We start from the raw sequence: 24,086 nt of genomic DNA on the forward strand, positions 1-24,086 counted from the left end.
AATTCTGAACCATAAAAGTTGTATAAGCACACAGACGTGGCATAATGAAAAATATGCAATGTGCATCATAGAATCATCGCAGAATAATACATTGGACACAAGATATGTTATGCTCATGCAGCCTTGCCAGCAGAGCACTTGTCTGTGCCCAGTTTAATCTAAAGCTCCACCTAAATATATACTACACCGAATCCTTTGTGCAACGAAATTTTGCTCCTGCTCCAGCACAATCACTGCCACTGCAACGACTTCGAACATGACAACAACAACCGTCAAAAGCTTGAAAACCAGAGCTTTCAGCAGCTAGTCCATATCGCCGAAACAATATCTGTCAAACTCTTTCCTTTGCGGTGTTGCATGTTACACTTTGGGCCTCGGCTTCACATCCATCCGCTTGGATGCTACCCGGGGGACGTCCGTGTCCGTAGCGCCTCCGCATCTGCTCACCGACGAGCAGCTCCATGTCCAGCGGCTGGTCGCACGGCTCGCTGCTGATCTGAATCATGCACGGCGAAGGAGCGTGGTCCACACCCGCACCCGGCCACCGCCCCTGCACACTCCCTGTCCCTCATCCGATGCGTTTCTCGCGCCCTGCTTCCCCCATTTACACGTTCGCGGCGGCGCGAAGCACCAGCACCTCCAACGTCAGCCCCGGCCCGAAGCCGATGAAGAACCCGAAGTCGCTCCCCTCTCCCAGCGTGGACGCCCCCATCTTCACCGACCTCTGCCGAATCTGATCCAGCACGAACAACACCGACGAGCTCGACATGTTGCCGTACTCCGACAGGATGTCCCTGCTCCCCTGCATCTTGTCCTTGGTCAGCTTCAGTTTCGCCTCGACCTGGTCCAGGATGGCCGGGCCTCCTGGGTGCACAGCCCAGAACATTTCGTTCCACTCCGGCGACCCAACGCACTTCCTGGCCTCGTTCAAGAACTTCTCGATGTTCTTGGAGATCAGCCCTGGCACGTCCTTCATGAGGTGGAAGATGAGCCCCGCCTCCGTGAGGTGCCCGTCGATGGCGCCGTCGCTCTCCGGCAAGATCGACTCGCCCGCCCAGTGCACCTCGAACAACGCCTTCTCCGCCTCGGGCTTGGGGTCGGATCCCACCACGTACACGCCGGCGCCATCGCCGAACAGCGCCGATCCCACCAGGCCGTCCAAGTGGTTCTCGCTCGGGGCGCGGTAGGTGACGGCCGTGACCTCGCTGCACACCGCCAGCACCCTGGCGCCCTTGTTGTTCTCGGCCAGATCCTTGGCCACCCGGAGCACGGACGCGCCGCCGAAGCACCCGGTCTGGTACATCATCACCCGCTTCACGGTGGGCTTCAACCCCAGCAGCTTGGCCAGGGCGTGGTCGGCTCCGGGCATGTTCACGCCGCTGGTGGTGGCGAACACGATGTGGGTGATGTCGGACTTGCGGCCGCCCCACTCCTTGATGGCCTTCTGCGCGGCCTCGGCAGCCAGCTTGGGCACCTGGACGACGACGATGTCGTGGCGGACGTTCAGGGAGGGCTCCATGTACGTGCAGATGCCGGGGTTGGCCTTGAGCACCTCCTCCGTGAGGAACATGTGGCGCTTCCTGATGCCAGACTTGTCGCAGATGCGCTTGAATTTGGCCTTCAGTGCCTCCTTCTCGCTGGTGTTGGTGATGTTGAAGAAGAAGTCGGGGTACTCGCTCTGCAGGAACTCGGTGGGAGGCACAGCAGTGCCGATGCCGAGCACGCACGCCGGACCCTCCGCACGGGGCTGACCCCTGGGAATTGGCGCATGCATCCTCACGAGGGGGGCGGCGGCAACCTGCTCATCGGAGGCGGCGATGTCAAGCTCTCCGGCTCGCGGTGCCATTGCTGCCAACGGATGTGCTAGAGCCTGCGACGTGAATCCCAAACTAGGTCGTCTGCACAGAAACTTCGGAATGGATAGGCACCCGAGCGAGCAACAAGCGACACGCTTTGCAAACGTTTTCGGGTCGAGAACTACAACCAAAACTCTAACGCTCGCTGAATCGGGAAAAGGGGTCGGAATCGGCAGCGACGCTGCGATGTGCGAACCTTGAGTGGATGGATTGCCTGTGTGAGGATTGAGGATCGGTGGGCTTTAAGAAGTACTCCCCCTGCAACCTGGTAGCCGAGAAGAGAGTTGCGACGACTGGAGCTTCTGTTGTGGTGAGGGTTCATGGCGCACTGCGTCACATTCTGCACGGGTCCACCTGCTTGGAAAGGGGGGCTGTGGCGTTGAGAAACGAGTTTGCGAAAGACTTAAGGAAAAGTATCTGCGGAGGCGTTGAATTGTGGAATGTTTGGCGCTTTTGGACCTTGAATTGTGCAGGTTCCCTGTGGCATATGGAGCAACAGTTCCTTGGCTATGGGTTATGAGGACTTTGTTTGCCTCAATGTTGGCGGCTGGTTTGTGGGATGAGTGAGTTCGTGTTTTGTTTTTGTCCAACGGGTTTGGCCGCGTTGATATTGCCGGTTTGATTTCAGGCATATGTTTAATAGGTGGTGGGACATGTCGATATGTTTCAGTAGACTTAGGGGGTGACTGTGTGATCATTATGTGCCTTGTTTGGATTCGGATTGGTTTAACTTTTGTTCAAGAATAAAATATACTAGCCCGTAATATACAGGGTGAGTCAATGGTTGACTGTATGTACTTTAGGATTGCGGCATGCAGGATTCGTAGAACGTTTCTGGGGCTCACCGCTCTTTTTGAATTTTATTTATTGGGTTTTCTCCGTTTGAAGAAACGAGGAACAGGTTTTGGTGATTGGGTCAACTTTCGCGTGAAAAGTGGTCTAACTGGGGAGACCTTACAAGACATAGCACTTGGTCCTTTCCGTGGTCAATCTTTATAATTCCACAAAGAGAAAAGTGGTCGTCCTGAATTTCAGGAGCGATTCATTTTTGACGCAAAGACGGTACATATGATGTGATTCATTTATTGGATGTACGAAAAGACTACACCATCTGAGCTTTTATTAAGCAATAACAGCAACATTGTTTGGAGGAAGATTTAAGGTAGTGTTCGTTGGATACTATGATATTCAAGAGAGCTGTATTGCAGGCAGAAACCACAACAATATTTGCACTGTGCATTCATTTTATCCACCAAGTAAAATTGTTCAATTGCAGAAGTAATAGCCGAGCATCCATACTCGTTTGATCTTTGTATTCCAAGTTCAACATGATAGAAGAACTTTTGTGGTAGGGCTATATTGCAACTTAGGATTTATAATTAAGATAATAATAATTGACCGTACAACTAACACATCAAGTGAATGTGTCATCAAACTGATCATGGCATCATATGTGGATGTACTAATGACAAGACTAGGGCATGTGTTGACAGTCCCCTTAGCATTAGAAATAGGTTGCATGGTTAAATAAGCATGGAAGGGTAGTATGGTGGAGCCAAAATTCATAGTTGCAACAACTAATCTTCAAAGTTTTGCGACCATTATTCCTATTTAAGCAACTCTAGGTGAAAAAATCATAAACAAGCTAACTCATATTTGTATTAGTTTTTTGTTGAGTAGAAAAGTTCTAGAAATCCATGGAGTTGAAAAATAAATGAATAAATAAATAAATAGACTATTTATAACAATCTATAGTAATAGCATATATTGTAGGAGAAAGACCGTCAACAAAATTGTTAGAAACTTGGTTGTGTCATTTGAGAATGGAAGTTGAAGAAGACCTCCAATTGAAATGAGATATAACTGATGGTCTTCTTTTAATTGGTAAGCAAAGACAAAGCAGCATCGCAAAAGGTTTTGATGAAGACTCCATATATTTTTTAGTAGGAGACTTGCATCTATCAGTCGTAGATGGCAAAGTTTATTCCTTGGTACTTGATTGACATGAGCATGTTGACTTGAGTAATACTTAAGTTTGACTATGATGAGATGTTGAGTAGCGCTTGTAAATTAGAATAAGGTCTCATCCAAAAATTAAATAAAAATAGAGATAAATATAATGGAATAATAAAATTTTATAAATTTTATATCATTTTATATTACATTAACAAATAGATGTCCATATACTTTGGCCATTGGAGCAACAAATCTGACAACAAGAAAAACAAAGTATATTTAAATTGACTATAACCATTTGTTAAATAAGTGCTCATACTACTTATCTACAAAACTTCTTGTGTTAGAATATTGATGAATCCCACACTCAAAAAAACCAACTTGAAAAGGTGGATTAGAACAAAATGAATTCGTTACAAATCTAATAGTTCTTTTGGAAGAAATAAACTTATTAAGAAATAAAAATCAATTAATATTCATTACTAGTGAAAAATCTCCTCTCTCCTTATATTGTCTCATCTCTTGAGCAAGGTAATAGAACCTCAAACCTATTTTTCAACCACAAAATCAAGTACAAGTTCAAGATGTCTTTTATGAATTTAAGAACTTAGCAAGAAAAAATCCAAATAAGAAAAAAAAAAGTTCATCCAACCAAACACATGATGGAGGCTTAGAGTGGATAATTTAGCTAAGTTAAAAACAACAAAGAAGATGGAAATCATCTTATAATATTACTTAATTTATAAATATAAATGAATTTAATAAAGCAAAAAATATTTGGATGGAACAATCATGCAATGACTCAATCATGGTAGTAACTAATTCAAAAAATATGCAAGAAAGAGTCTATCATTAAGGTGGATCTTCAAATTTAAGAAGATCGTAATTTATTAGCAAAACTCTTAAAAAAAAATGACTATTCTATCATGGTTAGGATCTTAGATTAAATACATGTTACTTAAAGAAATGGATGTACTAGTATCAAGGACATGAATTTCAAAGAAAGAAAAATATCAATCCACTCTTGTATCATTGAAAAGAATTAGATAGTTATTCTAAGATGATATAATATTGAACTAGAATGGCAATTGCCAAAAATAAGAAGACTAGAAAGTCTTGAAACAAGACTAAGGATTAGAAAGGCATTGATAAGAGTGAAGAAGACTTCATTCTTGCCTCTGTATATACTCTTAAGTAGGAGCTATGTAGCAATGTCGTATAAGATCTCCATAATGTGTTGATTTTGTAAGATATGTATCTTAACTTGCAAGACAAGTCTTCTTTATGTATGCCACATGATTAGCTTGTTTCTCAAGCTACGAATACATAGTTAACTTGTTGACCAAGTTTATAACCTTTCAATCAACTACAAATACATGTAAAGCCAAGGAGTATTTATGAAGCTTTTAGGAAGCTTCTTGAAAAGGTCTTATAAAATTAACCTAATTTTATTTGTTTTTACTTCTTTCTATCTAACTATATAGGTATTTATTAAAATACCTATATATGTTCATGATATTATCTTCCCTTCTAGAGACAAGTTCCACAAGAAATAGTCTTTATATGTTGAAAAAATCCATTATAGGAGAATTATATTTTCTACATATTCCAATCTTTATTATCTTCAAAGATGGTTGATATGTCATTTTAGACATTGATAGTATTTCATATCAGGGTGAGAAGACCACTTTGTTATTGGATTGTTTTTCAGGCCTTTATAACTTCCTTCAAATAAAATATTTGGAATACTTTCAAGACTTGTTCTTACCTCTAATAAAATCACCAAATATTAAGAGGCTCTTTCAGGTTCATGATACCAAATACATTGTATTTTGCCATCTAATTGAAAAAAGAGATGTTATTCTTGAGGATCTTGATCTCGAATTTGTTGACTTGAAGATTATGACAATTATAATATCTCATTTGATAAGTCCACAAATGAAAGCTCTTAAGTTGAATCTGCTAGTTGGTTTTCCATCTCTTTAATTACACAAAAGCTACAAAGAAAAACAAAAGATAGAGTATTATCTTTCTTTTATCCTTTTTTATTTATAGCAAAGTTTTCCTATTCTTCATCTTGATTTTGATAGATGTTGTTGATAAAAAGCTTCGACTCTCTTTGCTATATTTGCAAGATTCTTTGTTGGCTTCCATGTACGTTCACTAATATCATATCTATACCAATAAATAAGATATTTTAACCTATTTTGGTGCCGCCTTAAATCTAAGTCTTTTTCTACCTCAAAATCTTGATTATTATCTATTTCTATAGGAAGAAGTGGCATTTGTCTTCTTCTTAAGATATTCACTATTTTATACGGCTCAAAAAAAAATACATGAAATACAAGGTGTATCTTCATAGACTTTAATACATGTAATCGATAAGCAACAAGATTGACTTGTTCACTAATAGGAAAAGGTCCAAGCCTACAATAGTCCAACTTATTACAAAAAACAAGTAGTCTTGATATTGTGACGAAATAATCATACCTTATTACCTACATTAAATTATTGTTGCTCCTTGTGATAAGCATCTGAGTTGGTCTTTTGTCATTCTTAAGCTTTTTTTAATTATGTCTTTAATGTTACATATAGCTTTGACAAACAATTTGCTAAATCTTTCATTACAAGATTTGCTAAATTTTACCGCCTTCCACATTTGTGGCCACTAAAAATCTCTAGATATAAGCTCTAAAGTCTTATTGTATCCAAAAGATCCTACTGCTAAAAAGTCATGATGTATTTGAAAAAGACGTAAATGTGCTTCCCCTTTTGGAACATATATGCGTCTTTTGAAATAGAATAGGTTGTTCTTGAACTTGAACTTTGAAACATCATGAGACTTAGAAGAAAGATTCTTGATATCATGAACAAAAAGATCAAAGGACATACTTGATTGAATGTATTTGATAAAGGTCGAATCAAGAATCAATCTTGATTTTATTGTCCAAAGATGAAAATACATTGGTTTCAAGAGGATTATTCTTTGTTGATCAAAAGATATGTTTTTTTCTTTCGATATAAGATAAGAGCATCTAGAAAGAATATTTGATAAATCTTGTTGATTTCTAGGTTGATATGTAATCTTGAAATCAAATCTTCATAATGATATGCTCCAATGAGCTTGGGGATGATTCAAAATACGTGCCAACATGAAATATTCAAGGTTCTTGTAATCTGTATATATTGTAATTGGATTTGAAGTGTCTTCAAGATAATGATGCCATTCTTAAAACGGATCCACAATTGCAATAAGTTCTTTGCTGTGGATCTCATAGTTAATCTCTTTTCTTAAAAATTTCTTGGAATAGAAAGCTATTAGATGGAGTTTGTCATTTGTTCCCATTTGTAATAATATTACACTTAAGGCAAAGTTTGATGCATTTGTTTCTATAAAAAATGCCTTAGATAAGTCTACGTAATGCAAAGTTGGTACAAAAATAAATTATTTTTTTAAACCAATAAACGATGCTTTGGCTTTTTTATTCCACTCAAGTTTGTCTTTACAAGTCAAATATATAAGTGGAGCTGTAACTTGAAAAAAATTATTAATAAAGATTTGATATTAATTGGCAAAGCCCAAAAAGCATTGCATATCTTTTTTTATTCTTGAGATCTTCCAATCTATGATAGTTTGGAGCTTCTTTGGATCCATCATAAGGCCTTTATTGGAAATGATGTATTCCAAAAAGTCAACTTGAGTGGTATAGAATACACACTTTCCCATCTTTATGTATAATCTTACATTTCTTAGTTTTTGTAATACACAAAAAACATAAACTTCATGTTCTTTTGTATTCTTAGAATAGATTAAAAAATCATCCAAATAACATACAACAAAGTCATGAAGAAACTCACAAAAGACATCATTCATTAAATGTTGAAAAGCAGTTGGTGCATTTTTGAGTCCAAAAGGCACAACATTATATTTAAAATTTTCATACTTAATTTAAAAAGTAGTCTTCTATTCATCTCTTTCTTTGATGTGGACCAAGTTATATACTCTTTGTAGATCTATTTTTGTATAGATCTTTGCTTGATTTAGTTGATAAAAAATTCCTACAATTAAAGGTAGAGGATACCTATTCTTGATGGTGATCTTGTTAAGTCCTTGATAGTCTACAAAGATCGGCAAAGATCTGTCTTTTTTCTTTACAAATAATATAGAAGCTCCAGTCAGAGATTTAAAATGGCGTATAAAATTTTAAGCCAAGTTCTCATCAATGTACTCTTTGAGTGCAACCAACTCATTTTGTTATAGGCTATAAATTGGTTCAAATGGTGATTGAGTTCTTTCTTAAAAATCAATAGAACAATCATAAAAATAATGCTCCAAAAGAATATCTATATTCTTTTTTTAAAAAATAACTTAAAAATAAGTTGGATTGGTTTTGGCCTTGATAAATAAGTTTTTGAAAGCTTAGTAGCTATCATCATTATTTGATTTATTTTTCTCCAGCCATATCTTTGTTCTTGACATCTTTCAAATAATTGATTGTCACATGTAATGGCTTAAGTAATAAATTCTTCTAAAGTTTTTATCTTTAGCATTATCAATAACAAGTCTTTGAGATTATCCTTCAATCTATATCAAAATTGATTAATAAAGGCTTTGTCATTCTTGTCCATGTCACAAGAGAGGTTTAAAAATTCAACAACATATATGGTGGTTGATTGTGATCCTTATCGTAAAGATAAGAACTTTATCTTTTTCTATTCTTTTTTGATCAATTTTTCTAAATATAGCCATAAATACTTCTAAGAATGAATTCAAATCATAAAAAGTTCAAGAATCCTTTTCCATTAAAGGTACAAACTAAGAGAGAGTACTTTTTGATAGAAGTGCGCCTATAAATCTGATTTGAGTAAATCTCTGAGAGTATTGGAAATGATGCAACTTGAGCTAAAGCTTGACTTATTGCAAAAATCCTCAAAATTTTGATCTTATTCCATCAAATATCTCAGGCATATTAATCCTTTTGCCCGTCATATTTGTAAAAGTCAAATTTTTTGGATTTGATTGTGAAGTTGATCTACTTGCTTCTTTCAATTGTCTAACTTTTTATTACAAACTTTGAACTTCTTCTATAGGCATAGATATAGTACTTATATGATTCACATTGAAAGTACGTAAGAATTGTACTCTTAAAGTATTGACAAGCTCAAGAAGATCTACAATAGTTGTAAATCAATTCTTATTTCAATTGAGAGTAGCATCCATAATTTTTTCTTCATTAGACAACTCAAAAAAATTCAAAAAGTTAAATTGGAAGAGGATAATCCACAACCTCTAATAAAATACTTCCACAAAGAAGGATAATTTACTCTCTTTAAGGAAAAGATTAGCATAAAAAATCATATTTTTTGTTTAAAGGTAGATAGACTACAACCTTCAAAATACAACAATATAAGGAAGATAATTCATTCACTTCTAGAACAAGACAGAAATAGTATGTTAGTACTCTTCTCAAATTATCAAAGACATAAATCTAAAAGAAAGAAAATCCTCAATACACTCTTATATCACTAAAAAGAATTAGAAAGTCACTCAAAGATGATATAATATTGAACTAGAATGGCTATTGCAAAAAACATAAAGATTAGAAAGTTTTGAAACAAGACTAAAGACTAGAAAGGCATTGATAAGAGTGAAGAAGGCTTCACTCTTGCCTCCATACATACTCTTAACTAAGAGCTATATGGCGATGTCCTATAGGACCTCCAAAACGTATTGACTTTATCAGATATGTATCTTAACTTCCAAAGTAAGTTTTCTATGTGTGTACCACATATTCAGCTTGTTCTGTAACCTACCAACATGTCGTTAACTTGTTCACTAATTTTCTAATCTACCAATCAATTATAAACATATGTAAAGTCAAGCAGCATCTATAAAGCTTTTAGGAAGCTTCTACAAAAGGACTTATAAAATTAACCTATATTTATTTATTATTATCTATTCCTATCTAATCATAAAGATATTTATTAGAATACCTATGTATATTCATGAAAATTGAATAATAAACTATACCTAATAATTATCCAAATAAATTACATAAATGATATTACAATTAAAAAAATGAATGAGGATAGAAAAGTATAATTTAACATAATAAGTGAGATGTTTTACATCCCTTCAAGTGAATAATTTGATTAAAAGGTAGTGCAACTTAATACTGACTTTAATAGAAGATATTCAATGGACTTGGTATCAATAAAAATCTAAAAATTTAACTTCTAAGACATAGCTAGTACGTCACATGTCACGGATATATATATGTAAATCAATAATTACTTATATGATTTAGATAATAATAGGTAAAAGTAAGTCAATTTGATAATATCTTCTATAGAAGCTTCTAGAAAGATGCTACTTTGACTTTATAGGTATCTTTAATTGACTTTTTAGATTAGAAATGTTGTCAACAAGTTGGCCATGTGCCACACATGTTGATAGCTTGAAGAACAAGCCAATTATGTAGCCCATATGTAGAAAACTTATCTTGTAAGCTAAGGCATGTGTCTTCTAAAGTCAACACATATTAGAAGTCCTATAGAACATCATCATGTAGCTTCTTGTTAGATAGTATATATAGAGGCAAGAGTGAAATCCTCTTCACTCTTCTTAATTCCTTTCTTGCTTCTAGTCTAGTTTCAAGAGTCTTAAGTTTTCTTGTCTTTTCGCAATAAGCCATTCCAGTTTCTTTTTAATATACTTACTTCTTTATTTTTATTTTTTCACTTTTTCTTTGATACAAATTTCATTGGTTTATGCATCATCTCTCAATTCATGTCCTTGACAAATTAACAAGAATATACTTACAATATTAAAACTTTGTCTTATTTTGATTAAGAGTGGATTACCTCTTTCTTGTGATAAGATGTGAGCTCCAAATTCACCACTCATTAAATTGATGCCACATAACACGTTCAAGATGTAGAATGGAAGGACTCTCAATTATGAAATTGTTGAGTTAATTTAAATGTGGATGTTTGTAGTTCAAGTCAAATTAACATCTTCAAAGAAATAATTGCCGACATTAAATTAAAATGTTAAATAAAATTTACTAAGAAAATATAGTAAAAATAATTAACTAAATTATTACTATTAATTGAGCGTAAGAATAAAAACGTAAGTTTGAATTAAAAATTAAGTTAAAAGTTAAGTTAAAAAATTAAAGTTAAAAAATTAAAATTAAAATTTAAAGTTAAAAAGTTAAATTTTAAATTTAAAGTTAAATTTACAGGTTAAATTAAAAAAGTTAAATTAAAAGTCAAAATTAAAAGGTTAAGTTAAAATTTAAAATTAAAAGATTAAGTTAAAAAGTTAAAATTAAAAGTTAAGTTTAAAACTTAAAGTTAAAACTTAAAGTGAGAATATTAAAGTTTAAAAGTTAAACTTAAAACTTATTAGCCAAAAGGTGAAATGTGGAGATTACAAGTCATTGTGAAGATGATAGTAAAAATAAAGTAAGAGAGTAAAAGCGAACGTACCTTAACAACACGCACGCATTGAAGGCAACGACCCCTTTCTACTCCAAAATTCTCCAAAATTTGTATTCATCTTCAATTTGAATGATTCTTAATTTATTGCAAGGCTAACTTAAAGGCACTCTTGATCCAACAAATCTCGTTGCAATCTAATGATCTAGTCGTGAGAATTCCTCCTTTGAAGTTTAGTGATTCAAACTGCCATGGCGACCAACCCTCTTCACTTAGAAATTTACTAAAAATTCAAATTGTCTTCAAATCCAATAAAACTTGTGCTTTTTAGAGCTTAGCTTTTAAAGCTTAATGCTTCTAAAATTTTAAATAAAACCAATAATCAAAAAATGAGAAATGCCTTTTCAAACTCGATTGTTTCAAACTGTAAAGGCAGTCGACTCTTTCAAATGCAAAAATTCACCAAAAATTCCTTCTTACTCCAAATCAAGCGAATCTTATTTTTTCGGAAATCTAACAACAAAATCTAAAACTATTAAGAATTTCATATTGAAACAAAAGAAACTAAGTAACAGATTGAGGAAAATCCGAGGCCCTTACAACCCTTGGAATATTTGGAAGGCCAAACAGCTATCTCCCTCAATGAAGCATATTTTAAAACTTAATGATCATCGTTCATAATTCAAAACCCTTACACACACAATCACAAGGTTTACAATGAGATTTAAAATCTAAATAAAATTAAGATTAGGATTTTGGCCAAATTTTGGCATGGCTTTGTCCTTCATCCAAAAGAAGAGAGAGAGAGGTCTTGGAAAATCAAGCATCTCTTATACAATTGAGTGGAGGCTTGTAGAAAGGTGGCTATATCTCTACCTTTGATTTTTAAGATTCCTAATCTAGATCTACGGCCTTCATTCATTCAAAAGTCAATTTCGTTACTAAGGCTGATGGCTCTTATCAATGGACAAGAAAGAATTTTTTGGTAAATCTAAGTTCACCATTGTGTTCAAAACACCTTTTTAAGTTAAGATCGGCTACTTACATGCCTCAATCCATGCTCAAATATAATTTTCATGGAAGTTTTTACTTACAAGGATCTTAGCAAATTTTTGTAAAATTCTTCAAAAGGAGAATTTCATTGCTTCACTTGTATTTTGAAGGAGAGGGTGCTGATCTTGTTTTCTTCACTCTACGGGATAAATCCAGTGCCACCATTGTATTAAAAAGACTCCCATTAATTAGAAGAACCACCATGTTGCTTGAATTTGTCAAATTTGGAGAAAAACTCTAAATTATCATTGCTAACTTTCCTAAATCTTTTAGAGAATTATAATTTCAATTCCTAAATCATATGAATGATTAAGGTGCACTCATAGAATTTTACTCAAACCTCATGATAATGACTACAACCTCTAAATTATTAAACTACCTAAGTTGTTATTTTAATTTTTTAATTCTTATCACTTTAATTCTAACTAACATAATTTAAGGAATTAGGCTATAATTTATACTATTGAAGATTGTAATCCTAAAAATTCTATAAAACTAGATTCTACTTACATAAATCCTAATCTAATATGCTCAATTATCATAAAATAGGAAAATAAAAAAAATTTAGATTCTAGAGTATAATTAAAAGTCACATAAGACATAAGCATATTAGAAGTTGTGGATTACTCTCTTCTATACTGATATTGTTCTTAGTATTTACTTTGTCCTCAAGCCCTTTCTTCTACTTGTCTTGAATGCTATTAGATATTTTTCAAAGTGTTATTATGGCTTGTTGAAACAAAAAGAGCAATGGCATAAATGCAAGAACAATTAAAGGAGTTGATGCTTGCAATGCATCAACTTAGCTTATTACTATAAAAATCAACAAGAATGGCATGAAGTGAAGATATAGAGATGATTAGAGCTGCCTCAATATTTACACTACATCATGTCCCTCCACCCATAATAAAACATCCTTCAAGTGTTAAAGAACGAAGAGTTCTCATGTCCGAGAAGTTTGATGGTGCATTATCCAAATTTTGAGGATTTATCAATTAAGTATAACTTGTGATTGAACTTCAACTTCAAAGCTATCCAACTCCAGAATCATAAATTGGATGCATTGGTACACTTCTTTCAAGTTCAATACCATCATGGTTTTCATCTTTTTTTAAATGACAAAATCAAGTATTAGATAATCTGGAGGCATTTTTGGCAGAATTTTGGTCCATGTATACAAAACATGATGCAACTTATATTACAACCAATAAGATCTATATTTTACGACAAGAAAATCAATCAATAATATTATATGCTTCATAATTTTGACAACATGCAATTGATATCAAGTGGAATGATATTGCACTTATTAGCTAATTTCTCTCTGGATTATAATATGAAGTAAAGAAATTGATGCTCAACTTATTTGATCCTCAAAGATTGAGTCAAGGAATTGACTTTGCTATAAAGTTTGATAATCGACTTTTTGAATTTTAATCTAAAAATTACACAAGTAGACCTCAATATTACTATAATTTGATGGCAATACCAACATCTCCTTAACACATACATTCAAAAGTAGAGGATATGCAAAATGATACAATATGTTTCAAACCTCTCACCGAGCAAGAAAAGACTCATTCTTGTTAAGAAGGATTGTGCTTATATTATGAAAAATCTAAACATACTGCTCAACATTGTCCAAAGAAGCGACAAAACCACAAAATGAAGAACACAACTTTCAAAAAAGATAATGTATTCGAAAACAAATTTATCCAATTACAATAGGGATAGTGTGGCTGGAATCTTGTATAATTTTTAATGAAGGTCTTATTTTCTTTTCAAGTTCCTCTCTTTATTTTATAATAGATGTACATTTAGGACCTAATAATTATAAAGCCTCTGTCTTAATAGATTCAAGAGCCTCAGTTTATTTCTTAAACGTAGAATTTGTCAAAAGTCCTAAAATATTATTAGTACAAAAAACTAAACTTGTTCATGTAGAAGTCATAGATGGTCATCTATTATCTTTTGGAGATATTATTCATGAAATACTTCCTATAGATATAACAATAAATAGTCATAGTACTTGAGTAATCTTTAATATAATTAAATCTCCTTCTAATCCAATCATTTTAGATTTATCATGGTTAGAAAAGTATAATCCTTGCATAGATTGGATTTCTTGTACTCTTAACTTCTCTAAAAGTATAACTAAGAATAAAATTAATATATTAAAAAGTCGTAAGTCTAACAAAATAAAACCTGTATTTGTAGGTGCAAGAATTTTTTTGCATGCTGCAAAAGAAGGATCACCTTATGTCATTTATGCCACACCTATTTTTAATGATGCAAAGATTTCAAGTGGCATTCCAAACTAATATCAAGAGTTTTAAGATATATTTGAAAAGAAGAATGTGGATACTCATCCAAAACATCGTCTCTATGACTATTCAATTGACCTTCAAGAATGAACATAACCACTATTTGGACCAATCTATAGTTTATGACAAAATGAATTGGTTGAACTCAAGGAATATATTAAAAGAAATCTGATCAAGAATTTCATACACCATTCTAAATTGCCAATAAGAGTTCCAATCTTATTTGTGAAGAAGAAAGATAGATCATTGTGGATGTATATTGATTATCGAGGACTCAATAAGATCGCCATAAAGAATAGGTACCCTCTACCTTTGATATCCGAACTTCTCGATCAACTGAATCAAACTAAGATCTATACAAAAATAGATCTATAAAGAGCATATAATCTAGTACGTAATAAAAAAAGAGATGAATAGAAGATTACGTTGACAAGTAAGTATAGACATTTTGAATACAACATCATGCCTTTTGAACTTACAAATGCACTGGTAGCTTTTCAATATCTAATGAATGATGTTTTTTGAGAGTTTTTGGATGATTTTATTGTCTACTATCTAAAGGACATTTTGACCTATTGTAAGAACACAAATGAATATGAAGTTCAGATTTGTAGTATGTTATAAAAATTAAGAGATGCGAGATTCTATACCAAGATAAAAAAGTATGTATTCTATAGTACTCAAGTTGACTTCTTAGGATACATCATTTCAAATGATGGACTTGTGATGGATCCTAAGAAAGTTCAAAGTATTATGAATTGAAAGATTTCAAAAATGGTAAGAGATGCCTAATATTTTTTGGGCTTTGCCAACTATTATTGGATCTTTATCAAAGACTTCTTTCGAGTTGCACTTCCACTTATACATTTAACTTACAAAGACAAACTCGAGTGGAGCAAAGAAGTTGAAGCAACTTTTGAAGCTTTGAAATTAGCCTTTATTTTTGCAACAATCTTATATCCCATTGACTTTTCTAAGGTATTTTTTATAGAAACAGATGCATGAGACTTTACTTTGAATGTCATATTATCACAAATAGAAAGAAATAATAAACTTCACCTAGTAGCTTTTCATTTCAGAAAATTTTCAACAACCAAGATTAACTATGAAATCTATGACAAAGAACTTCTTACAATTGTAGATTCATTTCAAGAATAGCATCATCATTTAGAAGGCGCTTCTAATCCAATCACCATATATATGGACTATAAGAATCTCAAGTACTTTATATCAATACATGTTTTGAATCATCACTAAGCCCATTGGAGTATGTCTTTATCAGGATTTGATTTCAAGATGACATATTAATCTAAAAAATAAGATTTATAGAATGCCTTTATTAGACATTCTTAACTTATACCAAGAAAAAGAGATGCATCTTTTAATCAACAAAGAATGATTTTCTTGAAGGTAGAGCATTTTCATCTTCAAATAATGAAATCAACATTGACTATTAATTCAACTCTTTTGAAACAAATTCAATCAAATATGTCTTCTAATCTTCTTGTTTAAAATATTAAAAATCCTTCTTCTAAGTTTTAAGATACTTCTAAGATTGAGTTCAAAAACAACCTATTTTATTTTGAAGGTCAATTATATGTTCGAAAAGAAGATGCATGATTACGTATTTTTCAAGCACATCATGACTTTCCAACAGCATGATATTTTGGATACAACAAGACTTTTGATCTTATATCTACAGATTTTTAGTGGCTACAAATGTGAAAGGGTCTGAAAGATGTTGTTCAGTCATCTGACATTTTTTCAAGATCAAAAACTCCTCGACATCAATCTTATGGACTTCTTCAACCATTATCCATTCCAAAACAACCATGGTTTGTTATTTCTATGGATTTCATTACAGATCTTCTAATCTCAAGTTCTTATGACTCTATATTTGTGATAGTTGATTGTTTTACTAAGCTCGCACATTTTGTACTAGGTACAAAATCTATCACATGTGAAGAAATAGCTAGACTCTTTTTTAACAACATCTATTACTATCATAGATTATCTAAGGATATCATATCAAATAAGGGAATTCAATTTGTATCAAGATTTTGGCTGACCCTTTTCAAGATTCTAAAAGTAGATATAAAACTATCTTTGGTATTCTATCCTCAAATTGATGGACAAACAAAGTATATTAATCAAGTTTTGGAGTAATATTTAAGATGTATTATCAATTATCAATGAAATGAGTGGACAATACTTTGCCATTGGCAAAGTTTGCTTATAATAATATAATACATTCTTCTACAAAACAAACACCTTTCTTTGCCAATTATGGTTATTATCTATGACTTGATGCTTTTGACTTTTTAGAAGCTGATAATCCTACAGCAAAAGATTTGACAAATCATTTGTCAAAGATACATGCAATAATGAAGGCACAGTTAAAAGAAGTTCAAGGACAAGAAAAGATCAATGCGAATGTCTATTAAAATGAACAACCACTATTCCATGTGGGTGATAAGATATGGTTACTTTGTCACAATATCCAGACTACTCGTCTTTATGACAAATTGGACTATCGTAGGCTTGGGCCATTTCCTATTTCTGCACAAATGAATCTAATTGCATATAATTTACACCTATCGGAGTCAATGAAAATCCATCTAATATTCCACATGTCTCTTCTTGAACCATAGAAGACAGTGGAGTTACTAAGAAGAAGATAATTTGCAACATACTTTGATCTTTGTTCTCTTTGAAGATAATTGATAGGCCCTCTTAGCCATTGATAGTGTTCCATATTACGGCGAGAAGACCACCCTATTATTTGATTGTTGTTGAGGCCTTCATAACTTCCTTCAAATAAAACATTTGGAACATCGTTAGGAGTTGTTCTTACCTCTAATAAAATTATCAAACATTGGGAGTCTCTTCTAAGATTGTAATACCAAATGCATTGTATGTTATCATCTATATGAGGGAGAACATGTTGTTCTTGAGGATCTTCATCTCAATTGAGTCATCTTAAAAGATGCGACAATTGCAATGTCTTAAGTGACAAATTAGCAAACAAAGGCTCTTTAGTCATATCTGCTAGTTGTTGGTTTTCCATCTCTTCATCATCACAAATACAAAGAAGCTACAAACAAGGATTGGAAGTAGAATGTTATCTTGTCTATATCTTGTTTCTTTTATAATGAAGGTCTTGATTTTAATTTTGATGGATGTTGTCAATGAAAAGCCTCCACCTTCTTTGCTGCATTTGCAAGATTCTTTACTAGCTCCTATGTGTGTTCACTAATATTGTATCCATGCCAATGAACAAGATATTTCAATTTATTTTGGCACCACCTTGAATCTAAGTCTTCTTCTACTTCAAATTCTTCATTATTATCCACTTCTATAAGAAGAGGTGGCACTTTGCTGCAATCCGCCACATCTTGGATTTTCTCAACATATAAAGACTACTTCTAGTGGAACTCGTCTTTAGAGGGAGGATAATGTCATGGATATACACATGTAAACCAATAATTATATGATTTAGATAATAGTAGATAAAAGTAGGTCAATTCCATAATATCTTCTATAGAAGCTTTATAGATGCTACTTTGATTTTATAGGTGTCTTTTATTGATTTTTTAATTAAAAACGTGGTCAACAAGTTGGCTATGTGCCACACATGTTGATAGTTTAAAGAAAAAACTAATTATATGGCATACATGTAGAAAACCTGTCTTGTAAGCCAAGGCATGTGTCTTGCCAAGTCACATAGTTCTTAATTAGATAGTATATATAGAGGCAAGAGTAAAGCCCTCTTCACTCGTGTCAACTCCTTTCTTGCTTCTAGTCTAGTTTGAAGAGTCTTAAGTTTTCTTGTCTTTTGGCAATAAACCATTCCAATTTCTTTTTAATATACCTACTTCCTTATTTTTATTTTGTTACTTTTTCTTTGACTCGAATTTCGTTGGTTTATGAATCATCTTCTAGTTAAATGTTGTTGACATCATATCTTGCAAACTTAAGATATAATAAGTTAATATTGAAGGAAAATTTTTGATCCTTTAACTTCTTACCAAGGATATTATAGAGAACAAATAAAGATATTTTCATATTTTTAATCTGATTCTTAACTAAATGGTTACAAGGCAAAGAATATTAAGTAATTTTATTAACTTGAATATATAAAATAGATTAATCAACTAAACAATGAGAGGCAAAATCAGCATTTGGAGGTATTAAAGAGACAATGTTCTCTTGAATTCATGCGGCAAAGAAAAGTTAGTTGACTTTTGGAACACACTAATAGAAACTCCCAAGATCAGACTATTCCATCATCTTTTCTTGAATAGTGAAAATTTAAATTTTGATGCAAAATAGTAAGGATTTTATGATCCAATAAAAATTAAAGTATTTAAGATTTATTTTTGGTAATACATTTAAAAGATCAATATCCTTTGGATACACGAATACAAATTATGTAGAGATAAATTAATGGCCTTGAAAAATATGATATGGCCAAATACAAGTTTCTTTTACTATGAAGCTATAGTGGCTTGTAATTATTCAATGCATGAAGGTAGGACAAAGTGGAGGGGTTGATATATGGATCACTTCCTACATGTTATACCTAATAGAATTAATTGGATTCTCTAATTTAAGTTGGAAGCATTAGATAAGATTCAAAAGACTTATGGGTGATGATATCAAAGTTTTAAATGTGTATTCAACTTACACCAAAGAAAGCAAAGTACATTATGGTCGGAGTTGTTGAATATGTTATCCATAGATTGTTGATGGGAAATTAGAAGAGACTAGAACGGAGTTGAAAATACATGCAACAAATCTAACCTTCAAAAAATAATCAATTTGGATAGAGAATGTAAGCTTTTTTATTAAAAAAAAAACATGTTGCAAGTCAAAGATAACTTTCTAGCATTAAGTAAGATTAAATATAATTCATATAATAGAAGAACGGACGGCTTACGCATTTTAGCCCAATTAGACAAAATTCGAGTGTTCAAAATACTTCGGGCTTGTTCTTTATAACAAGAATATGTATTCCTGAAGGACAATGCATTCTTATGTCATTTGGCCATGTCGAGATAAATCCACCTTCAATCCACTTCCACCGCAAATTAATATATAAGAAGAGTTTTTGGATTTTATAAGAAGAGTTTATTTTAACGCAAGTAAAGTTGATTACCTATATCTAATAAACCATTGACTCACCCTGTATATTACGGGCTAGTATATTTTATTCTTGAACAAAAGTTAAACCAATCCGAATCCAAACAAGGCACATAATGATCACACAGTCACCCCCTAAGTCTACTGAAACATATCGACATGTCCCACCACCTATTAAACATATGCCTGAAATCAAACCGGCAATATCAACGCGGCCAAACCCGTTGGACAAAAACAAAACACGAACTCACTCATCCCACAAACCAGCCGCCAACATTGAGGCAAACAAAGTCCTCATAACCCATAGCCAAGGAACTGTTGCTCCATATGCCACAGGGAACCTGCACAATTCAAGGTCCAAAAGCGCCAAACATTCCACAATTCAACGCCTCCGCAGATACTTTTCCTTAAGTCTTTCGCAAACTCGTTTCTCAACGCCACAGCCCCCCTTTCCAAGCAGGTGGACCCGTGCAGAATGTGACGCAGTGCGCCATGAACCCTCACCACAACAGAAGCTCCAGTCGTCGCAACTCTCTTCTCGGCTACCAGGTTGCAGGGGGAGTACTTCTTAAAGCCCACCGATCCTCAATCCTCACACAGGCAATCCATCCACTCAAGGTTCGCACATCGCAGCGTCGCTGCCGATTCCGACCCCTTTTCCCGATTCAGCGAGCGTTAGAGTTTTGGTTGTAGTTCTCGACCCGAAAACGTTTGCAAAGCGTGTCGCTTGTTGCTCGCTCGGGTGCCTATCCATTCCGAAGTTTCTGTGCAGACGACCTAGTTTGGGATTCACGTCGCAGGCTCTAGCACATCCGTTGGCAGCAATGGCACCGCGAGCCGGAGAGCTTGACATCGCCGCCTCCGATGAGCAGGTTGCCGCCGCCCCCCTCGTGAGGATGCATGCGCCAATTCCCAGGGGTCAGCCCCGTGCGGAGGGTCCGGCGTGCGTGCTCGGCATCGGCACTGCTGTGCCTCCCACCGAGTTCCTGCAGAGCGAGTACCCCGACTTCTTCTTCAACATCACCAACACCAGCGAGAAGGAGGCACTGAAGGCCAAATTCAAGCGCATCTGCGACAAGTCTGGCATCAGGAAGCGCCACATGTTCCTCACGGAGGAGGTGCTCAAGGCCAACCCCGGCATCTGCACGTACATGGAGCCCTCCCTGAACGTCCGCCACGACATCGTCGTCGTCCAGGTGCCCAAGCTGGCTGCCGAGGCCGCGCAGAAGGCCATCAAGGAGTGGGGCGGCCGCAAGTCCGACATCACCCACATCGTGTTCGCCACCACCAGCGGCGTGAACATGCCCGGAGCCGACCACGCCCTGGCCAAGCTGCTGGGGTTGAAGCCCACCGTGAAGCGGGTGATGATGTACCAGACCGGGTGCTTCGGCGGCGCGTCCGTGCTCCGGGTGGCCAAGGATCTGGCCGAGAACAACAAGGGCGCCAGGGTGCTGGCGGTGTGCAGCGAGGTCACGGCCGTCACCTACCGCGCCCCGAGCGAGAACCACTTGGACGGCCTGGTGGGATCGGCGCTGTTCGGCGATGGCGCCGGCGTGTACGTGGTGGGATCCGACCCCAAGCCCGAGGCGGAGAAGGCGTTGTTCGAGGTGCACTGGGCGGGCGAGTCGATCTTGCCGGAGAGCGACGGCGCCATCGACGGGCACCTCACGGAGGCGGGGCTCATCTTCCACCTCATGAAGGACGTGCCAGGGCTGATCTCCAAGAACATCGAGAAGTTCTTGAACGAGGCCAGGAAGTGCGTTGGGTCGCCGGAGTGGAACGAAATGTTCTGGGCTGTGCACCCAGGAGGCCCGGCCATCCTGGACCAGGTCGAGGCGAAACTGAAGCTGACCAAGGACAAGATGCAGGGGAGCAGGGACATCCTGTCGGAGTACGGCAACATGTCGAGCTCGTCGGTGTTGTTCGTGCTGGATCAGATTCGGCAGAGGTCGGTGAAGATGGGGGCGTCCACGCTGGGAGAGGGGAGCGACTTCGGGTTCTTCATCGGCTTCGGGCCGGGGCTGACGTTGGAGGTGCTGGTGCTTCGCGCCGCCGCGAACGTGTAAATGGGGGAAGCAGGGCGCGAGAAACGCATCGGATGAGGGACAGGGAGTGTGCAGGGGCGGTGGCCGGGTGCGGGTGTGGACCACGCTCCTTCGCCGTGCATGATTCAGATCAGCAGCGAGCCGTGCGACCAGCCGCTGGACATGGAGCTGCTCGTCGGTGAGCAGATGCGGAGGCGCTACGGACACGGACGTCCCCCGGGTAGCATCCAAGCGGATGGATGTGAAGCCGAGGCCCAAAGTGTAACATGCAACACCGCAAAGGAAAGAGTTTGACAGATATTGTTTCGGCGATATGGACTAGCTGCTGAAAGCTCTGGTTTTCAAGCTTTTGACGGTTGTTGTTGTCATGTTCGAAGTCGTTGCAGTGGCAGTGATTGTGCTGGAGCAGGAGCAAAATTTCGTTGCACAAAGGATTCGGTGTAGTATATATTTAGGTGGAGCTTTAGATTAAACTGGGCACAGACAAGTGCTCTGCTGGCAAGGCTGCATGAGCATAACATATCTTGTGTCCAATGTATTATTCTGCGATGATTCTATGATGCACATTGCATATTTTTCATTATGCCACGTCTGTGTGCTTATACAACTTTTATGGTTCAGAATTGGGTGTTGCATGGATGTGTTCTTTCACAGAGATTGATATGTTGGATAGGGGGTTCATCCACTTGAACATGAGGTGGATTTGTTAGGTAATTGATAGGGGTGCTTTTCTTAGAACCTCTATGGCAATGAAACATAGATTAATGAAATTTCTGGCATTTGAGATCTAGTCATGTATGGAGAGGGAGATTCAACCTCTAGTATAGAATCAACAAAATGAAATTTCTAAATTCTTGGTTGAAATCCAAAACAAATGGATGAAATCATACAAACTTTGTGATATTAGGGTGCTACATAGATGATACGAAGGGGGTACCTGAACAAATTGGTGTGTCAAGTTGATGGCAATAAATTTGTAGGTACATTTAAATATTTTCAAGCATTGAATTTAGTTGAAATTCGAAAATGGAATTTCTGAGCTTATCAACAAAGAGGTTTATAATTGTAAATTGTCTAAAATATTTTGGTGGTGGAGTAGTTTTTGAGTCTTTAAGGTCTTGTATTTTTTGTTTGAATTTGCTTGTACTATACATAACTTTGTGTCATGGCTTTGTTTGGTTTGTTGCATTCCAGATGAATGCTACCAATGTGGTCATTCAAATGTCAGCTTTTAATGGATTATTGTTTTATTTAACCTTTTGATCGTATTTATCAGAATTTGCATAAGAGTGATATTTGCATTGATTGTCGAAATCTATCTTTGTCTTTTTGATGGCTCCACATGTATCACCATAATGGTCATTGCTCCATTTGGATTAACAAAGCAACTAGTCAGAGATGTTCTTATAATTAAAATTTATGTAGATGATATAGTTGCTTCATTTGTATAGCCAAGGATTGAATTAGGGCTTTGTATAGCAAAGCTTAACTAAGACTAGAATGGAGATGAAATAAGACTAGACTATCTTAGAAATCCAAGATCCTTCTAATCGATGGTAATACAAAGCTTCATTACAAAATATGACAAAACAAACCAGAATAAAATTGAATGGAATTGAACATAATAGGATATGAAGAGAAAACCGAGCAAACATCAATAGAACAAAATAAATTTAAATAGAAAGATGCAAAATCAAATTTTATTAAGAAAAAAGATCCAAAATCTTATCTGATCAGATGCTCTAGAAGGCCCTAGCTAGTCCTATTTATACCTTATCCTACTACTCTAGACTTTCTAAAATATTCCTAAGTGGTGGGCTCTACCTAGATGACTATCTTTTTTCTTTTTTAGAAGATTCTATTTTAGGCCCCACCTAGATAATCGCCTTAAACTCCCTTTTTAGAAGGTTCTATGGTGAGCCTCATTTATATAACTGCACTAAAATCTTTTTAGAATGTTCTATAGTGGATCTTACTTGGTCCATTATCTTAACTTCAATTCTAGAAACTTCCATGGTTCATTCTATCTATACATTTATCTTATCTAAACATTGTTACAGTTTATCCTCCTCTACTAATGCGGAATGCCCTTGTTTTTCTCTTGATGGTATCTCCGAATTGTCTCTTGGCAATGGGTGAGATTTTGTGTAAGTTTTCATATTGTATTGTAAATAGGATAATCTTTCTTAAGAACTTTGTATAAAAGTTGTAGACATCTACTGCCATGACAAAGGTAGCGATGGTCCAAAATACTATCCACTTCATAT

At 35.8% G+C, this 24,086-nt stretch overlaps 2 protein-coding genes across 2 annotated transcripts; one reads left to right on the plus strand and one right to left on the minus strand.

Moving 5' to 3' along the window:
- Nucleotides 1–331: 331 nt before the first annotated feature.
- Nucleotides 332–1,846, minus strand: LOC112276927 (chalcone synthase 2). Its single transcript, XM_090246963.1, has 2 exons — nt 632–1,846; nt 332–496 (listed from the first exon to the last, which is right to left on the minus strand). The coding sequence occupies exons 1-2, from the start codon at nt 1,844–1,846 to the stop codon at nt 332–334; spliced, it is 1,380 nt and encodes a 459-aa protein (XP_090103089.1).
- An 18,752-nt stretch (nt 1,847–20,598) lies between these two features.
- LOC112276928 (chalcone synthase 2) lies at nt 20,599–22,113 on the plus strand. Its single transcript, XM_090246964.1, has 2 exons — nt 20,599–21,813; nt 21,949–22,113. The coding sequence occupies exons 1-2, from the start codon at nt 20,599–20,601 to the stop codon at nt 22,111–22,113; spliced, it is 1,380 nt and encodes a 459-aa protein (XP_090103090.1).
- Nucleotides 22,114–24,086: the final 1,973 nt, after the last annotated feature.

Source organism: Physcomitrium patens, chromosome 24 (genome assembly GCF_059467195.1).
Source record: "Physcomitrium patens ecotype Gransden chromosome 24, ASM5946719v1, whole genome shotgun sequence".
In the NCBI taxonomy this organism is placed as follows: Eukaryota; Viridiplantae; Streptophyta; class Bryopsida; order Funariales; family Funariaceae; genus Physcomitrium; species Physcomitrium patens.